Source organism: Phycodurus eques, chromosome 3 (assembly GCF_024500275.1).
Source record: "Phycodurus eques isolate BA_2022a chromosome 3, UOR_Pequ_1.1, whole genome shotgun sequence".
Classification (NCBI taxonomy): Eukaryota; Metazoa; Chordata; class Actinopteri; order Syngnathiformes; family Syngnathidae; genus Phycodurus; species Phycodurus eques.
Genome location: NC_084527.1, coordinates 30,561,627 through 30,576,268, shown reverse-complemented (window position 1 = coordinate 30,576,268; position 14,642 = coordinate 30,561,627). Strand labels below are relative to the sequence as shown.

The following is a 14,642-nucleotide window of genomic DNA, read 5'->3' as shown; positions in this document are numbered from 1 at the left end:
GTCTTCTTCATAAAGCCTAATTTGACTTAACAATACTGTAATGTAAAGGGCGGCTGTGGCTCAGTTGGTAGAACAGGTCGTCCACTGACCGAATGGTCGGCAGTTCGAATCCCGACTCTGACTGTTTGCTGCTGAAGTATCCTTGGGAAAGACACTAAACTGTAAATTGCCTCCAGGCAGGCATTGTAAATGGTAAACTGTCCTCCACTGCCTTACGTGGTAAAACAAAAGAAATTATCATTATTGTTTGAACTGGCTGTGTCACTATGTCATTTTGGCTCGCAAAGAGGGGAGGGAGCTATCATGTGACATGTGGCTGGCTGTTAAGTGGCTGCACCTGCTTGTTGTGTACGCCAAAATAGTAACACAGAATGACTCCTATATTTATGTATGTAAACATTTGCTTCTCATGGCCAAACTAACGACATAACCATACCAGTTAAATATTGACAATTACTGTGCGTGTACCAAAAAAATAAAAAAATTGGTGTCAAAGGAGGCGCATGAGCGCATTCACTTCAAGGACAATAATGGGTCTAACTCATATGGCAAGAAAGTAGCTTAATTTGAGATCGTACGTTGATGTCAATGATTTAACCAAGTGGTGGGCAGTAGGAGTGAACTTTTTTAAGATGCCTCTGACTCTAGCTACAATGTGCCCACTCCAGCTTTCCCACTATACACTAATGGAAATCCCTCGTGGTAGCTGGCTCCCTCTTTTAATTGCGACAGGAGGGAAATTTGACATTTTCAGGAAAAAAAAACAATAAACTTGTCGCTCATGGGTACGAACAAAATAGGGTGCTAACCACATTTGTCAGTATGCTAGCGACACATGCCTGGTTAAAAAAAAAAAAAGCTCCCCATTAATTTCTTATGAGACGATTGTCGCACAATACAAAAAGATGAGTAGAAGTTAATAGAATATGCCAGTTTGAAGGTATGGGTTTTAAGATGGGACATTTGTTGTATAAAGATTGTTGGGTATGTACAAGTGTGAAAATACACAACAGAAAAAATATTTTATTTCCAAAAATGTTATTTCCAAAAATGATAACACAAAGAGCTGGAATGTTCTACAAGACCAGAAGTAAGAAGCTTGATGAAAAGTAATAAACTATCAGTGCGATTGTTAAGAGATGAATACAAAATAATCATCAATTCCCCTGGGTCTGGAGCTCCTGTCAGATTGAGTCACGATGGTTTAGGATGCTCACGAGAAAGGTCAGCGATCAGCCCAAAACTACTCTTGAGAAACTTGTTAAGGCATTTGGGAAAAGAAAACCCATTGGTAATAACACTATGCTGGATCATATTGAAATTCTACTGCACACAGTGACCCAACAGAGTGGGACAGCTGTGTCATTAGTCGCAAGTGGGCTCATGGAATGCTGGCGGACCCGTACACTCTTGCCAGTGTTGGCTCCGTCCAATACGCCACAGCCTTGCTCCATGTGCAGCGTGTAGATTTACACAATAGAGACACTTTAGGGAAAGTTAGCTGTTTGATGTGTTCTCTAGCCTGCAAGCTAACAAGCTAGCCTGCGAGCTAGTGAGTTAAGAAGCTAAACAGGTCACTCCACCATGGTGATGTCGTTTAAAAAAACATCAGCGCTTCACTGCAAGTTGTTGTGTGTGTTAGTCCCCAATTAACACATAGGGGAAAGTTAACTGTTTATTATGTTCGCTAGCCTGCAAGCTAATGAATGAGCGAGCTAAGGATCTAAACAGCTCCCTCCACCACGGTGAATTCGTTTAAAACATCAGCGCCTCTCCAAGTTGTTTTGTGTTTGTGTGTTAGTACCCAATTAACACAAACACAGAATGTTAAAGTACAACCAAACAGGAGAGAATAATGTCTTGTGAATTTGAAACATCACAGAGAAGAGTCTTGTTAACAAGCCTGACAAAGAATGAATGAATAAAAAAATTGCGTTTATGTGAAATCAGGCTTCAAAATGGTCAAGAATTGCGACATTCGAAGGAATGTCTCAGCTTGCAGATGCTGTGGGCGTTTTGCTGAGAGCTCTGAAAATCCAGCCTCCCCGTCAAACAAACACAAATACCACCTTCCTTCTCTCACGGCTCCTTTCCAGCACCAGTCTCTGAGCCGGCATAATGACCTCAAACTACACCACCAGGACAATTTTCCTCCGTTAAAATTCAGCGGACAACGCAGTTCCCTGGCCACAGAATGGTGCTCCATAAGCAGCCAAAGCCGCGCGACCATAAATAAATAAATAAATAAAATGTACCGGCATTACCAGATAACTAGCAACCGTTTATTGCTCAGTGACTGTTTTTTTTTTTTTGGTCAATGTCTTTATGTCTCAAAAGTGTTCTCTGTCAATTGTCTGTCGAAGTAGAGCGGCTCCAATTATCGGAGACAAATTCCTTGTGTGCTTTTTGGACATACTTGGCAAATAAAGATGATTCTGATTCTGAAACCAATTACCGGAGACAAATTCCTTGTGTATTTTTTGGACATACTTGGTAGATAAAGATGATTCTAATTCAGAAAATTAGCTTGGTTGCACTTTAACTGTTTATTAAGCATAACCTCAGTGGCACACGTTATTCAGCCAGTAGTTGACTACAGCGAACATCAACATATATTTGATTGACAGGTGACGGGGTCGTCTTCAACGGACCAACCTCCCATACTAGCCTGGTTTAAATGGAGACTTTTTTCGTCACTCTGATTGAAGTCATTCAGATTGAAGATCTCTGGTCAACTGTTTACATGTGAAGTGATCTATTCCAATCGGGTGTATACATGATGTGCACTACATTTAATTGGAACAACAAATGCGCACGGCGTGCGTGAACATCATTTATCAAGATGGATGACGTCGTCTATTCCACACAATAGTTGGTATTGTTTTTATACGTTTATTTAAAAAAAACGCTTGATTAAAAAAAAAAACATAAGTCGTTGAAAACAAGATCTCCGTCGCATACAAGCTCGTCGGGAGCTGCCTTATTCCGTGCAGAAACGATGGCGTCACCACACATTTACGTCCAGATGAATCATGTGCATTCCCGGCTCTAATCCGAATTACGGTATACATAGTGAAAATGTACTTCTGATCGGTTTGGCAAAAGGAATATACCACCCCTGTAAAACTGAATGAAATTCCATTTGGATTTGGCCTGTTTATTTTGATTGAGGTGTTTATTTAGAGCATTTTCATTTGGTTTGGGCTTGTAAACCGATTATTAATCGGAATAGAAGGCTCCATATAAACCAGGCTAGTCTTGCAGTTCTTTATTTTTTATTTCAGACCCAGGAGGATTCATATCACAGAATAAAGAAAAACTATTTAACAGAAAATGAGAGAGGAAATTATAACAACAACATTAACAACAATACTGATTTAAAAGCAAAAAAATAATAATAATAAGGGCAGGCCTTATTTTTCATAATTTCAGAGGCATTAAAAAAATGACAATATTGCCCCTTATCGTGATAGTTTTTGGGAAAATATATTATCTTAACAAAATTGTTATCGTGACAGGCCTACTGATCCCCACCATTCTCTCTCTACAGTTCTTGTCTTTATGGCCAATCATCTTCCAGTCAAAACATAAGATAAGATATAATCGAGCTAGAAACCAGTTGACTAAGGAAATTAACATTTCAAAAAGGAACTATGCAGCAAAGTTGGAAAAACAGTTTACCGCTAATTACTCTAAATCAGTCTGGCATGCATTCCAATCGCTGACTAATTACAGGCGACAATGCCCTCAAGCTGAGAACAATAGCACACTAGCCAACGACTTAAACGCCTTCTACTGCAGATTTGAAAAGGACACTTTCGTTGTCACATTTCTGTGGGGCCAATCATACATTACTCGTGCACTCACTGTAGTTGTCTCGCCATGCTGCGCTATTTGCATATACTGGCCACTCATGCCAGAGTAGCATCTGCCCCATTTGCACACTGATTGTGGAGTATCTGCAACATTTGCACAACCAACATTGTCCCAGATTATCGCACTACTCGTCACTTTAAACCGCATACACTCCTTGAAGTCTCGGCGCCCTTTCCATAATGGTCATTGCATCGGACTATTGCAATATTAGTCATTCGAACTGCTCTAAGTGCTAGAGGACTCTGCATCTTTTTGCACAATTGTCAAAAAATAAATAAATAAATAAAATAAAAAAGTGTACCGGCATTACCAGATAACTAGCAACCCTTTACTGCTCAGTGACTGTTGTTTTTTGTCAATGTCGTTATGTCTCCAAAGTGTTCTCTGTCAATTGACTGCCTGTTGTCGCACTAGAGCGGCTCCAACTACCGGAGACAAATTCCTTGTGTGTTTTTGGACATACTTGGCAAATAAAGATGATTCTGATTCTGATAACCTGTAATAACACGCATTATTCCATTCAACACACATCTGGTGAAGTGTCAAAACTTACGTTTTCAGTTCAGGTTCACTGTCCAGGTCCTGGTCCTTTTTCACAGAAGGAAGCGTTTGCTCCTCCTCATCACTGGTCAAAGGGATATCTTTTCTGGGAGGCAGCATTTTAGGCTGTGGAAGATTGGGCTCCGTGTCATCAAGATCAAGCTCATCCTGGAAACCAGACACCATTGGGTTTCCTCTATCTTCAAAATCACTAAGATAGAAAAGATAAACAACATACACAGTATATATTGTATTGTGTGTGTCTATGTAGCTGTGTAAACATGCTCCGTGTCATACTTAGACGTGATATTCATGTATAATGTACATACTGTAATATCATAATACCTTCAAGCAGGGTCAATAAAAACAGGAATATCTTTGCAGAAGCATATTTTGCGATGCAGCTCATTCACATTTGATCCCTTAAATTGTGCTGGTACTGAATACCAAATGAAGTTGCTAAATACAGTCGTGTGAAAAAGAGTTTGCTCCCTTCCTGATTTATTTTTTGTTTGTGACACTTAAATGTTTCCCATCATTAGAAAAATAAGTATTAGGCAAAGATAACACAAGTAAAAACAAAATACAGTTTTTAAATTATCGTTTTCATTGTTAGGGGAAGAAAGGAAATCCAAACCTACATGGCCCTTTGTGGAACCCCCCCCCCCCCTTCCCGTTAAAGCATAACTGTGGTTTATCATACCTGAGTTACATTTTTCTAGCCACACCCAGGTCTGACACTACCACTCCTGTTCTCAGACAAGAAATCACTTGAATAAGACCTGCCTGACAAAGTGAAGTACACCAAAAGATCCTCAAAAGCGAGACATCATGCTGAGATCTAAAGAAATTCAGGAATAAATGAGAAAGAAAGTAACTGAGATCTATCAGTCTGGATAAGGTGTTATAAAGCCATTTCTTAAGCTTTGGGACTCCAGTGAACCACAGTGAGAGCCATTATCCACAAATGGCGAAAACATAGAACAGTGGTGAACCTTCCCAGGAGTGGCTGGCCGACCAAAATTACCCCAGGAGCACAGCGACAACTCATCCAAGAGGTCACAAAAGACCCCACAACAACATCCAAAGAACTGCAGGCTTCACTTGCCTCAGTTAAGGTCAGTGTTCATGACTCCACCATAAGAAAGAGACTGGGCAAAAATGTCCTGCATGGCAGAATTACAAGACAAAAAACACTGCTGAGCATAAAGAACATTAAGGGTTTTCTCAATTTTGCCAGAAGACATCTTGATGAACCCCAAGACTTTTGGGAAAATACTCTGCGGTCTGACGAGACAAAAGTTTAACTTTTTGGAATAACATTGTCCCAGATTATCGCACTACTCGTCACTTTAAACTGCATACACTCCTTGAAGTCTCGGCGCCCTTTGCACAATGGTCATTGCACCGGACTATTGCAATATTAGTCATTCGAACTGCTCTAAGCGCTAGAGGACTGCATCTTTTTGCACAATTGTAAAAAAAAAAAAATGTACCGGCATTACCAGATAACTAGCAACCCTTTACTGCTCAGTGAATGGTTTTTTTTTTTTTTTGTCAATGTCTTTATGTCTCAAATTTGTTCTCTGTCAATTGACTGTCTGTTGTTGTACAAGAGCGGCTCCAACTACCGGAGACAAATTCCTTGTCTGTTTTTTGGACATACTTGGCAAATAAAGATGATTCTGATTCTGATTCCGTCTGTTTTAAAAGCAGCACAGCATTCAGGAAAAGAACATCATACCAACAGTAAAATATGGTGGTGGTAGTGTGATGGTAAAGGGCTGTTTTGCTGCTTCAGGACCTGGAAGAAGAATGTATGATAAATGGAACCATGAATTCTGCTGTCTCCCAAAAAAATCCAAAAGGAGAATCTACTCGTGACCTCAAGCTGAAACGAACTTGGGTTCTGCAGCAGGACAATGATCCAAAACACACTAGCAAGTCCACCTCTGGAATAGCTGAAGAAAAACAAAAGGAAGAGTTTAGAGTGCCCTCGTCAAACTCCTGACCTGAATCCTATTGAGATGATGTGCCATGACCTTAAAAAGGCAGTTCATGCTTGAAAACCCTCTAATGTTGCTGAATTACAACAATTCTGCAAAGATGAGGGGCCAAAAGTCATCTACAGGGCTGTAAGAGACTCATTGCAAGTTATCACAAATGCTTGACTGGAGTTGTTGCTGCCAAGGCTAACCACTTATTAGGTTTAGGGGCCAACACTTTTTCACACAGGGCCATGTAGGTTTGGATATTTTTTCCTCCATTAATAATAAAAAAAAAAACATTTAAAAATTGCATTTTGTGTCTACTTGTGTTGTCTTTGACTAATACTTACATTTGTTTTATGATGGTAAACATTTAAGTGTGACAAACATGCAAAAAAGAAATCTGCAAGAAGGCAAACACTTTTTCACACTACTGTAAAAGTGCAATAATGCATTTTTAAAAATAATAGAAAACAATAACACAAATAAAATAAATGTTATATGAAAATCATCATGCATAGATTCCATCACAACAAATACAAAAAAAGAAACAATTTATAATTACCCACCTGTCGCTGTCCACAACTGTTTGAGGCACTTTTGTCTTTAAGGGCAAACTGTCCTCTAGGAAACTCTTATCCAGTCTATCATCTGGCACAAAGTCATCCACACTTTGTACTAAAGTAGGACACACTGGTGCAGGTAGGTCATCTGAGGAAAACATTGCAGCTAACTAGTAATCACGATAAAAATTATGTTCTTTTCTCATTGTTGCTAATTTTAAAAGTCCATCCCCCTAGTCCATCTATCCATGCATTTTCTGTACCGCTTATCCTCACTAGGGTCGCCTATCCCAGCTGACTCTGGGCGAGAGGCGGGGTACACCCTGAACTGGTCGCCAGCCAATCACAGTACCCCTAACTCCTGTGAGTATTTTCCTGTCTTTGAAATTCTCAACAGCTCAGGCTACTAACACCAGTCACTATAATAATAAATAATAAACAATATTATGGCGGCACGGTGGACGACTGGTTAGAGCGTCAGCCTCACAGTTCTGAGGACCCGGGTTCAATCCCCGGTCCCGCCTGTGTGGAGTTTGCATGTTCTCCCCGTGCCTGCGTGGGTTTTCTCCCACATCCCAAAAACATGCATTAATTGGAGACTTTAAATTGGCCGTAGGTGTGAATGTGAGTGCGAATGGTTGGTTGTTTGTTTGTATGTGCCCTGCGATTGGCTGGCAACCAGTTCAGGGTGTACCCCGCCTCCTGCCCGATGACGGCTGGGATGGGCTCCAGCATGCCCGCGACCCTAGTGAGGAGAAGCGGCTCAGAAAACGGATGGATGGATAAACAATATTATATTAACATTATGGCAAATTTATTGTATTTGTGGCATCCACCTATCATTCAAACTCATGTGAAATGGGAGTCAGCACACAACTGCCCCCATTTAAAACGCCTCTGATTAACCACCAAAAGTTTGGATGTTCTAGTAGGCTTTTCCTGCCATTTTTTTTGGTCACATGTTATAGCACAAGCCACACAGCATCAGCGGCATCCACAGCATCAGCGGCATCTCATTGTTCAAAGGTATCAGTCAGGAAAAGGGTACAAACGATTTTTCACGGTCTTAAAAATATACAGTCGAACACAGTGAAGACAGTCATCATCAAGTGGAGGAAATATGGCAATAACAGTGACATTACCAAGGACTGGACATCAGTCCAAAATGAAGACGAGAAGAAATATGGTTAGGGAGGCTGCAAAGAGGCAGTCCGCAACATAGAACGAGTTACAGAAATGTCTGGCAATTACTGGCTGTTTAGTACATGTGACCAAAAATTTCCAGTCTTGTTCATACAGTATATCTGGGCAGTGCGTTAGGGTGGCAAAACAGAAGGCTCATCTTAAAAAGAAAAACACCCAAGCCTGTATACATTTTGCCAAAACACACTAGAAATATTCCAAAAGCATGTATGAAATCATGTGTCACGGTCGGAGGAAATCAAGGTTTAACTTTTTGACGTTTTGGCCATAATTTCAAAAGGTATGTTTGGCGCCAAACATACTTTACATAGAAGCATGGTGATGGCACCATCATGCTTTGGGGCTGTTTTTCTTCAGCTGGAACTGTGGCTGAAGTTAAGGTGGAGGGAATTATGAGCAGTTCCAAATACCAGTCAGTGTGAGCACAAAACCTTCAGGCTTCTGCTAGAAAGCCAAAAATGAACTTGTTGGGGTTAATCAGAGGTACTTTAATTGTGAAAGTTGTGTGCTGACTAATTTTTAACATGAGTTGAAATGTGATTGGTTAATTCTGAACACAACCACTTCCCCATTTACAGGTACAGCTCAATAAATTTGAATATGGAAGAAATGGCCATTTATTTCAGTAGTCATACTGTACATTATACAGCTTCATAAAACATTTGGGAAAATATTTTTCAGAGGGCAAATTCTTGCCTAATTTCGATATATAAATTATTTTCATTGTTTTGTGATTTATTTATTTTTTTGTTACATTATGTTCTATTTTCTAGAGATGGTGGTTTGGGTTTTTTATTTGCTGTAAGCTATAATAAAAATTATTCATCTATATTAAAAAATAAATTAAATACCAGTACGTCACTCTGAGTGTGTGTAGTGCATCTCTATAATGCCAGTTTCCCTTTTTGAATTTAACTACCTAACTTAAGATAGCTAGCTAACTAACTTAAGCTTTTTACATTATTCTAATTTATTGAGATGTACCTGTGTAAGAGGGTGTGCATACTTGTGCAACCACATTATCTCAGTTTTTTATTTAAAATTCCCATTCCCAAAAAACAATATTCTCAACATACCACTAAATCCTCGCTTTTGAACAGGGGTGTGTAGACATTTTATATCAATGGTATAGATACACACGCACACAGGTTAGTCCATTGAAAAAAAGCATACAAAGTCCTATTTTCCAATTTTCAACTTAGTTCCATCAGATCTCGCAGTGTCAGCATCTTAGCAGCTGGTCAACTGTATTGCATTTCAAGTCTTCAGATATGTTCTTGAAGCTTTTCATCCACGGAAAAATGACTAAACAAACTTGAATACAACTTGGAAACAAGAACAAGACTGTGAAAACAGTCCACATAAAGAGTATTTTTCAGTATCAAGAGGTGAAGAGGAGTCATACCTGATGCACTAACAGAAGTCTCAGGGACAGGCGATGAGCCAAACCATCGAGACATGAAGCTGCGTTTCTGGGGGGCTGACACGGGTGTGACAGAGGACTGGAGGTGCTCTGGGGATTGAGCTGAAGACTTTAATTCAGCTGAAGGCGAGGTTGTTCTGCCAACGGCTGCAGCGAGAGCTGGAGCCGAGTGAGCCGACACAGAGGGGGACTGTGGGAGTGGCTGGGAGGGAATTGGGGGTTGAGGTGTGCTCGGGCTGGAACTTCCTGTGGAGGCACCACTCGGAGGAACAATGGGGGACTGGGACCCTGAGGAAGGACTCTGACCGTTTGCTGGACCAGGTGAGCCATAGCCCTTACTGCGGGACTCTAAGTTCTCCAGGAAACTATAGAAATTAAAATAAGTTACAAAAATGACATTATCAATAACAATAACATGAGATGGGTGAGGCAGAGATATTGTACATTTCATAATTTTGATCTTCTGTCTCCTGCTGTACACAAAGCTCTTCTAGGGTGGCATCCATGTCCAACTGGTTTGTCTCCAGTTGCCTCAGAAGGGTCTCTCTCTGCAAATAAAAAATCACAACGAATAACATCTGGAATTTAAAAAAAAAAAAAAAAAGAATCATGATCAAATCATTTATACTAATAACAGCAAGTAAGGAGTGAAGATGACCTGGAGTTGTAGGAAGGGGATGTTAAAAAATCTGTGCAGGTATTTTAAGCCAAAGCCATTCTTCATAGAAGATTCAGCATAGTGGATGTAAGAGGATCCCATTGGTCTGAAAAACACAATGATTTGTTTATGGGGATTTCAAAATTCAAAGTGCAGTATGTTTGTGTTTTTAGTAGACAGTGTATAACATTTGATCGTGTCATGTAAATCATAGTTACTTATAAGAGGAACTTTAAGAGGAGGTTTTACCCGTTTTTGCAAAATAGCTCCACCAAGTGCATTACCTTTCTCCACTAGAAGGCAGTAAAACCTTAACAAAAATCCCTGGAACCACCAGTTTACAAGCAGGGGGTCAAGATTATTGTAGTTCAGCCTAATTTGATATCAAGTGGGCCTAACCAGTGAATCATAGCAAAATTAATATAGTATAAATAACAATAAGATGGTGTTTATTACCTCCCGTTGTCCCTATTACTTATTCCTTGACATGCATTTATTTATGTATTTTTCTGTAAAGCGACTAAGTATTGTGAAAAGCGCTAGGTCCTATCTATTATTATATCACTTTGTTTTTATGCAAAGTAAGTACATAAGAAGTAGTACATGTAATGAACTATCTATCTAAAATGTGCAATTTGATTAATTTTATTACCTACATGTGTGCATTACACAGACATGCAAACACCAAAGGCATGAAAAAGGTGACCAAAAAAAAAACATTGTAAGAGGGGTTTGGGGGGATCCCCCGGGCCCCAGTAGAGAATGTTTTTATTTTTTATTTTAACATAAATTAAGCAAGCGGCACGGTGGACGACTGGTTAGAGCGTCAGCCTCACAGTTCTGAGGACCGGGGTTCAATCCCCGGCCCCGCCTGTGTGGAGTTTGCATGTTCTCCCCGTGCCTGCGTGGGTTTTCTCCGGGCACTCCGGTTTCCTCCCACATCCCAAAAACATGCATGTATTGGAGACTCTACATTTCCTGTAGGTGTGAATGTGAGTGCGAATGGTTGTTTGTTTGTATGTGCCCTGTGATTGGCTGGCAACCACTTCAGGGTGTACCCCGCCTCAGCCCGATGATAGCTGGGATAGGCTCCAGCACGCCCGCGACCCTAGAGAGAAGCAGCTCAGAAAATGGATGGATAAATTAAGCAATCTGAAAGTCTGAAGAGTACAATAACAAAAAATAAATTTTCTTCAAGCACATCGATTAAAAAAAAAAAAAAAATTACAAAATAAAATGTGAATGTCCAAATTCAGATGATGTGTGTGAGTGTATGCACTGTCAAAACTCCCCAAAAACATCTGCAATTTACTGCGGGGTGTTTTCCCATGTTATAAGTGTGCTCAAATATCCACGTTTGGGCAGACAGTGCCAAACAAAAACTACAATACATGAAAGCTGCTGTTTTTGTTCGTCTAAATGTAAACACGAGTAGCGCGCCATTGCCTTCGTACCAACACGGCTGCCACGGACGCACGACAATCAGCGGAGCTGGCTTATCTAGTGTTAATACCTATGTCCAGGAAGCCCAATGGAAGACATTGTGTGAGGTCATGTGACTTTCTTGTGTCGTTTTATTGGTGAACTAGACTTAAAGGTCACTCGCACTTCAACTGGATTGGCGCAAACAGCACCTGATGCAGAAGTCTAAGTCCCGCACACGAAATAGATGATAAATAAGCAATAATTGATAAATAAAAGTAGCAAGCAACATTGAGATCATTGTAATGGAGTAAAAGTACTGTTACTTCATAAGAGCAGAAGCGGCTGAAGTATTTTTTTCTGGTCTTGTCAACTGCTGTGACTTACCCAAACCAAGTCCCGACCGCACAGGCGCAACCTCAGGCCGCATATTCGTCCACGGCGGAGTAATATTCACAATTACATCTGTGTGTGGAGGGTGAATGTGTGCAATGGATCTTAGCTGCCAGTGATCAAGGAGTACGAAACAGCCTATGACATCAGCGACGGCGACCCCTCCCCCCACCCAGGGAAAACTCATCGGATCTATACGATTGACGTAAATGGCCTATTTTAAGTTCAAAACGGTGAATTGCACCGAAAGGAGAGTGATTTGCATGTATGATTATAACTGATCACAGTGATTCTATACAAAGTCAGTGGTATTTGAAACTAAAACGACTATAGCATTGCACATAAGAATATAGTATCGCACTTAAGAAAAATATATTTTGACTCCCAAACTGTACTAAAGCGAGAACTATTCTAAATGTTTAAGTCTCTGTAAATGTATAAACTTTATACATTGGAAAATACATAAGAGTGGATATATACACACTTGTTCGAATGCCATGTTTTAGTGATTTAAAAAAATTATACTAAGATAAATCATTTAAAAAAATGTTGCCATCCTTAATGTGATCCATAACCCGTAGAACTCAACTGGAAAAAAAATATTTTAGAGTGGGTAAGTAAAGGGAAGCAACTAAAATTATGTGATTGCACAAGCGTACACACCCTCTTATAAGTGGGGATGTGTTTAGAATTAACCACTCACATTCAAACTTATGTTAAATGGGAAAAGTGCCTCTTATTTACTTCAAATAAAGTTCTGATGTTCTAGTAGGCTTTTTCTGGCATTATTGAACCGCTCATGGTTTTGTGCTAACACTGACTTCTATTTGGAACTGTACATAATTTTCTCCACCTTGACTTAAGGCCTTTTCACACCGCACTTGCTCAGTGAGTCACACAGCAGCACGCAAGGACAACAGCACCGTGGAGGCGCCATTGCCGACTATGCCCATATTTGGAAGTGCTGACAGCAGCGTACAAGGAAGTCAGGAGGCTTTCCCTGCTGAGTAAACCACAACTCGGCCTCACGTCATATCAACCGCCCTCTGCACATGCCACGCCACGACGATGCTATCGTTATTGTGATAATTTCTGGGCAAATATACCGTCCTAAAAAAATTGTTATAGTGACATTGTTGTTGTTGTTGGCATCCTTCTGCCTGGGGAGACAATGGATTTATGCACCGGTACAGGTCATGCTGGCTTGCAATGTCTTTGGTGACAATACAGTCCAATCTGAGATCTGCAGTTCTTGTTGCAGTCTTTGCAAGTGGAGGTTTTGAGTACATTCAGTCTTGTGGCTTCGAGAGTTGCTCTTAGTTGGTTTTGCTGCTTTTCCTTAATCTGTTGCTTGCCAGACTGTCAGGTTGATATGCCCTCCCTTCCAAGTCTCTCTTGCCCATCAGATTTAGAGTGGAAATAGCCACGGATGCTAAGATGAAAAGAACGATTGACAATTTCTTTGTAAATAATGTTAAGGCCCGATTTGTCCCAAAGTCCGAACACTTTTACATTGAGCACTTTAAGCACCAATACTGTTCAGTAAATTACCCGTCTTGTGGAATTGTTCTTCAAGTAAAGAACTTTGTTGTTCAGATTGTTAGTTAATCATTTACCAGTCAATACTAAAAAAAAAAAAAGACACGCAGCTATTGCTTTTGTTTTTTTAAGTGAACATGTAAAACTACGGCGTTGAATATGATGCAGTTGAGAAAAAAAAAAAAAACCTTTCAAAAGTATACAAATTAATCTCAAATACTTATTTAATACATTTACTAGTTGCAAAATGGGAAAAAGACCTCTCAGTACCTACTTACATTGATTACTGGGCACAAATCTGTAGAAACACATTCTCAATGACAAAAAAAAGTAATTTACAGGTAATCCAGTTTAAAGTACTTCAAATATCACACGTTACACAATATAATATGCATAAAATGGGCTATTCAAAATCAAATATATGCACTCATTGTACTGAAAACACTCCAGAAACGTATTTGCATGCTCTCTGGCAATGTACACCTGTACGGCGCTTCTGGTCACTTGTTACGCAGAACCTCTCCTCAGTTTTGAACTGTAGGATTCCGATTTCTCGTAATCTTTGATCTTTCAAATAAACATGATCAACCAATACTTGTAATTCTAACTATTGCTAAAAAAAACAATACTATTAAACTGGAAAAATAAACAAGCTATCAACATTAGCCAATGGCAAAACCTCACTATATATAACACTAGAAAACACCTATGCCAAACGTAATAAGCAAATGGATAACTTTAATAAAGGTTGGTCACGTTTCATTAAAATAGTGAACCTCGAAGCTTGATTCTGTTTGCCTGGGAAAGAATGTCATACAGAAATGTAATGTAATGTAAATCCAATGTAACGTGACCTAATCATTTCTTTTCATTTTAGACCCCTGTGCACGCCATAGGGTCACTTTAACCCTATCCTTCTGCATCTGCGAGACTGGCCTCTGGGGCCTATGTCCTCCTCTTCTCTCCCTTGGGCTTTGTGGGGTCCCAGCTGACTTGGGGTTCACGGTGGGGTGTCAGCACCTCCCGCCTCTGTAGGG

The 14,642-nt window shown here is 40.0% G+C and overlaps 1 protein-coding gene across 6 annotated transcripts in view; it reads right to left on the bottom strand.

The window, feature by feature from the left end:
• The window catches only part of rabl6b (RAB, member RAS oncogene family-like 6b), a 30,054-nt gene that overhangs the window by 6,788 nt on the left and 8,624 nt on the right, over positions 1-14,642 (bottom strand). For all 6 annotated transcript variants that reach the window (XR_009768345.1, XR_009768346.1, XM_061673080.1 and 3 more), the window contains 5 exons: positions 10,252-10,357; positions 10,038-10,141; positions 9,576-9,958; positions 6,974-7,115; positions 4,430-4,627 (listed from right to left, as the gene is read on the bottom strand). Coding sequence is in view for 4 of the 6 variants with exons in the window: in XM_061673080.1 (XP_061529064.1) it covers positions 4,430-4,627; positions 6,974-7,115; positions 9,576-9,958; positions 10,038-10,141; positions 10,252-10,357 (933 nt within the window). In the remaining 2 variants the exon portion in view is untranslated. The remainder of the gene's footprint in view (positions 1-4,429; positions 4,628-6,973; positions 7,116-9,575; positions 9,959-10,037; positions 10,142-10,251; positions 10,358-14,642) is intronic.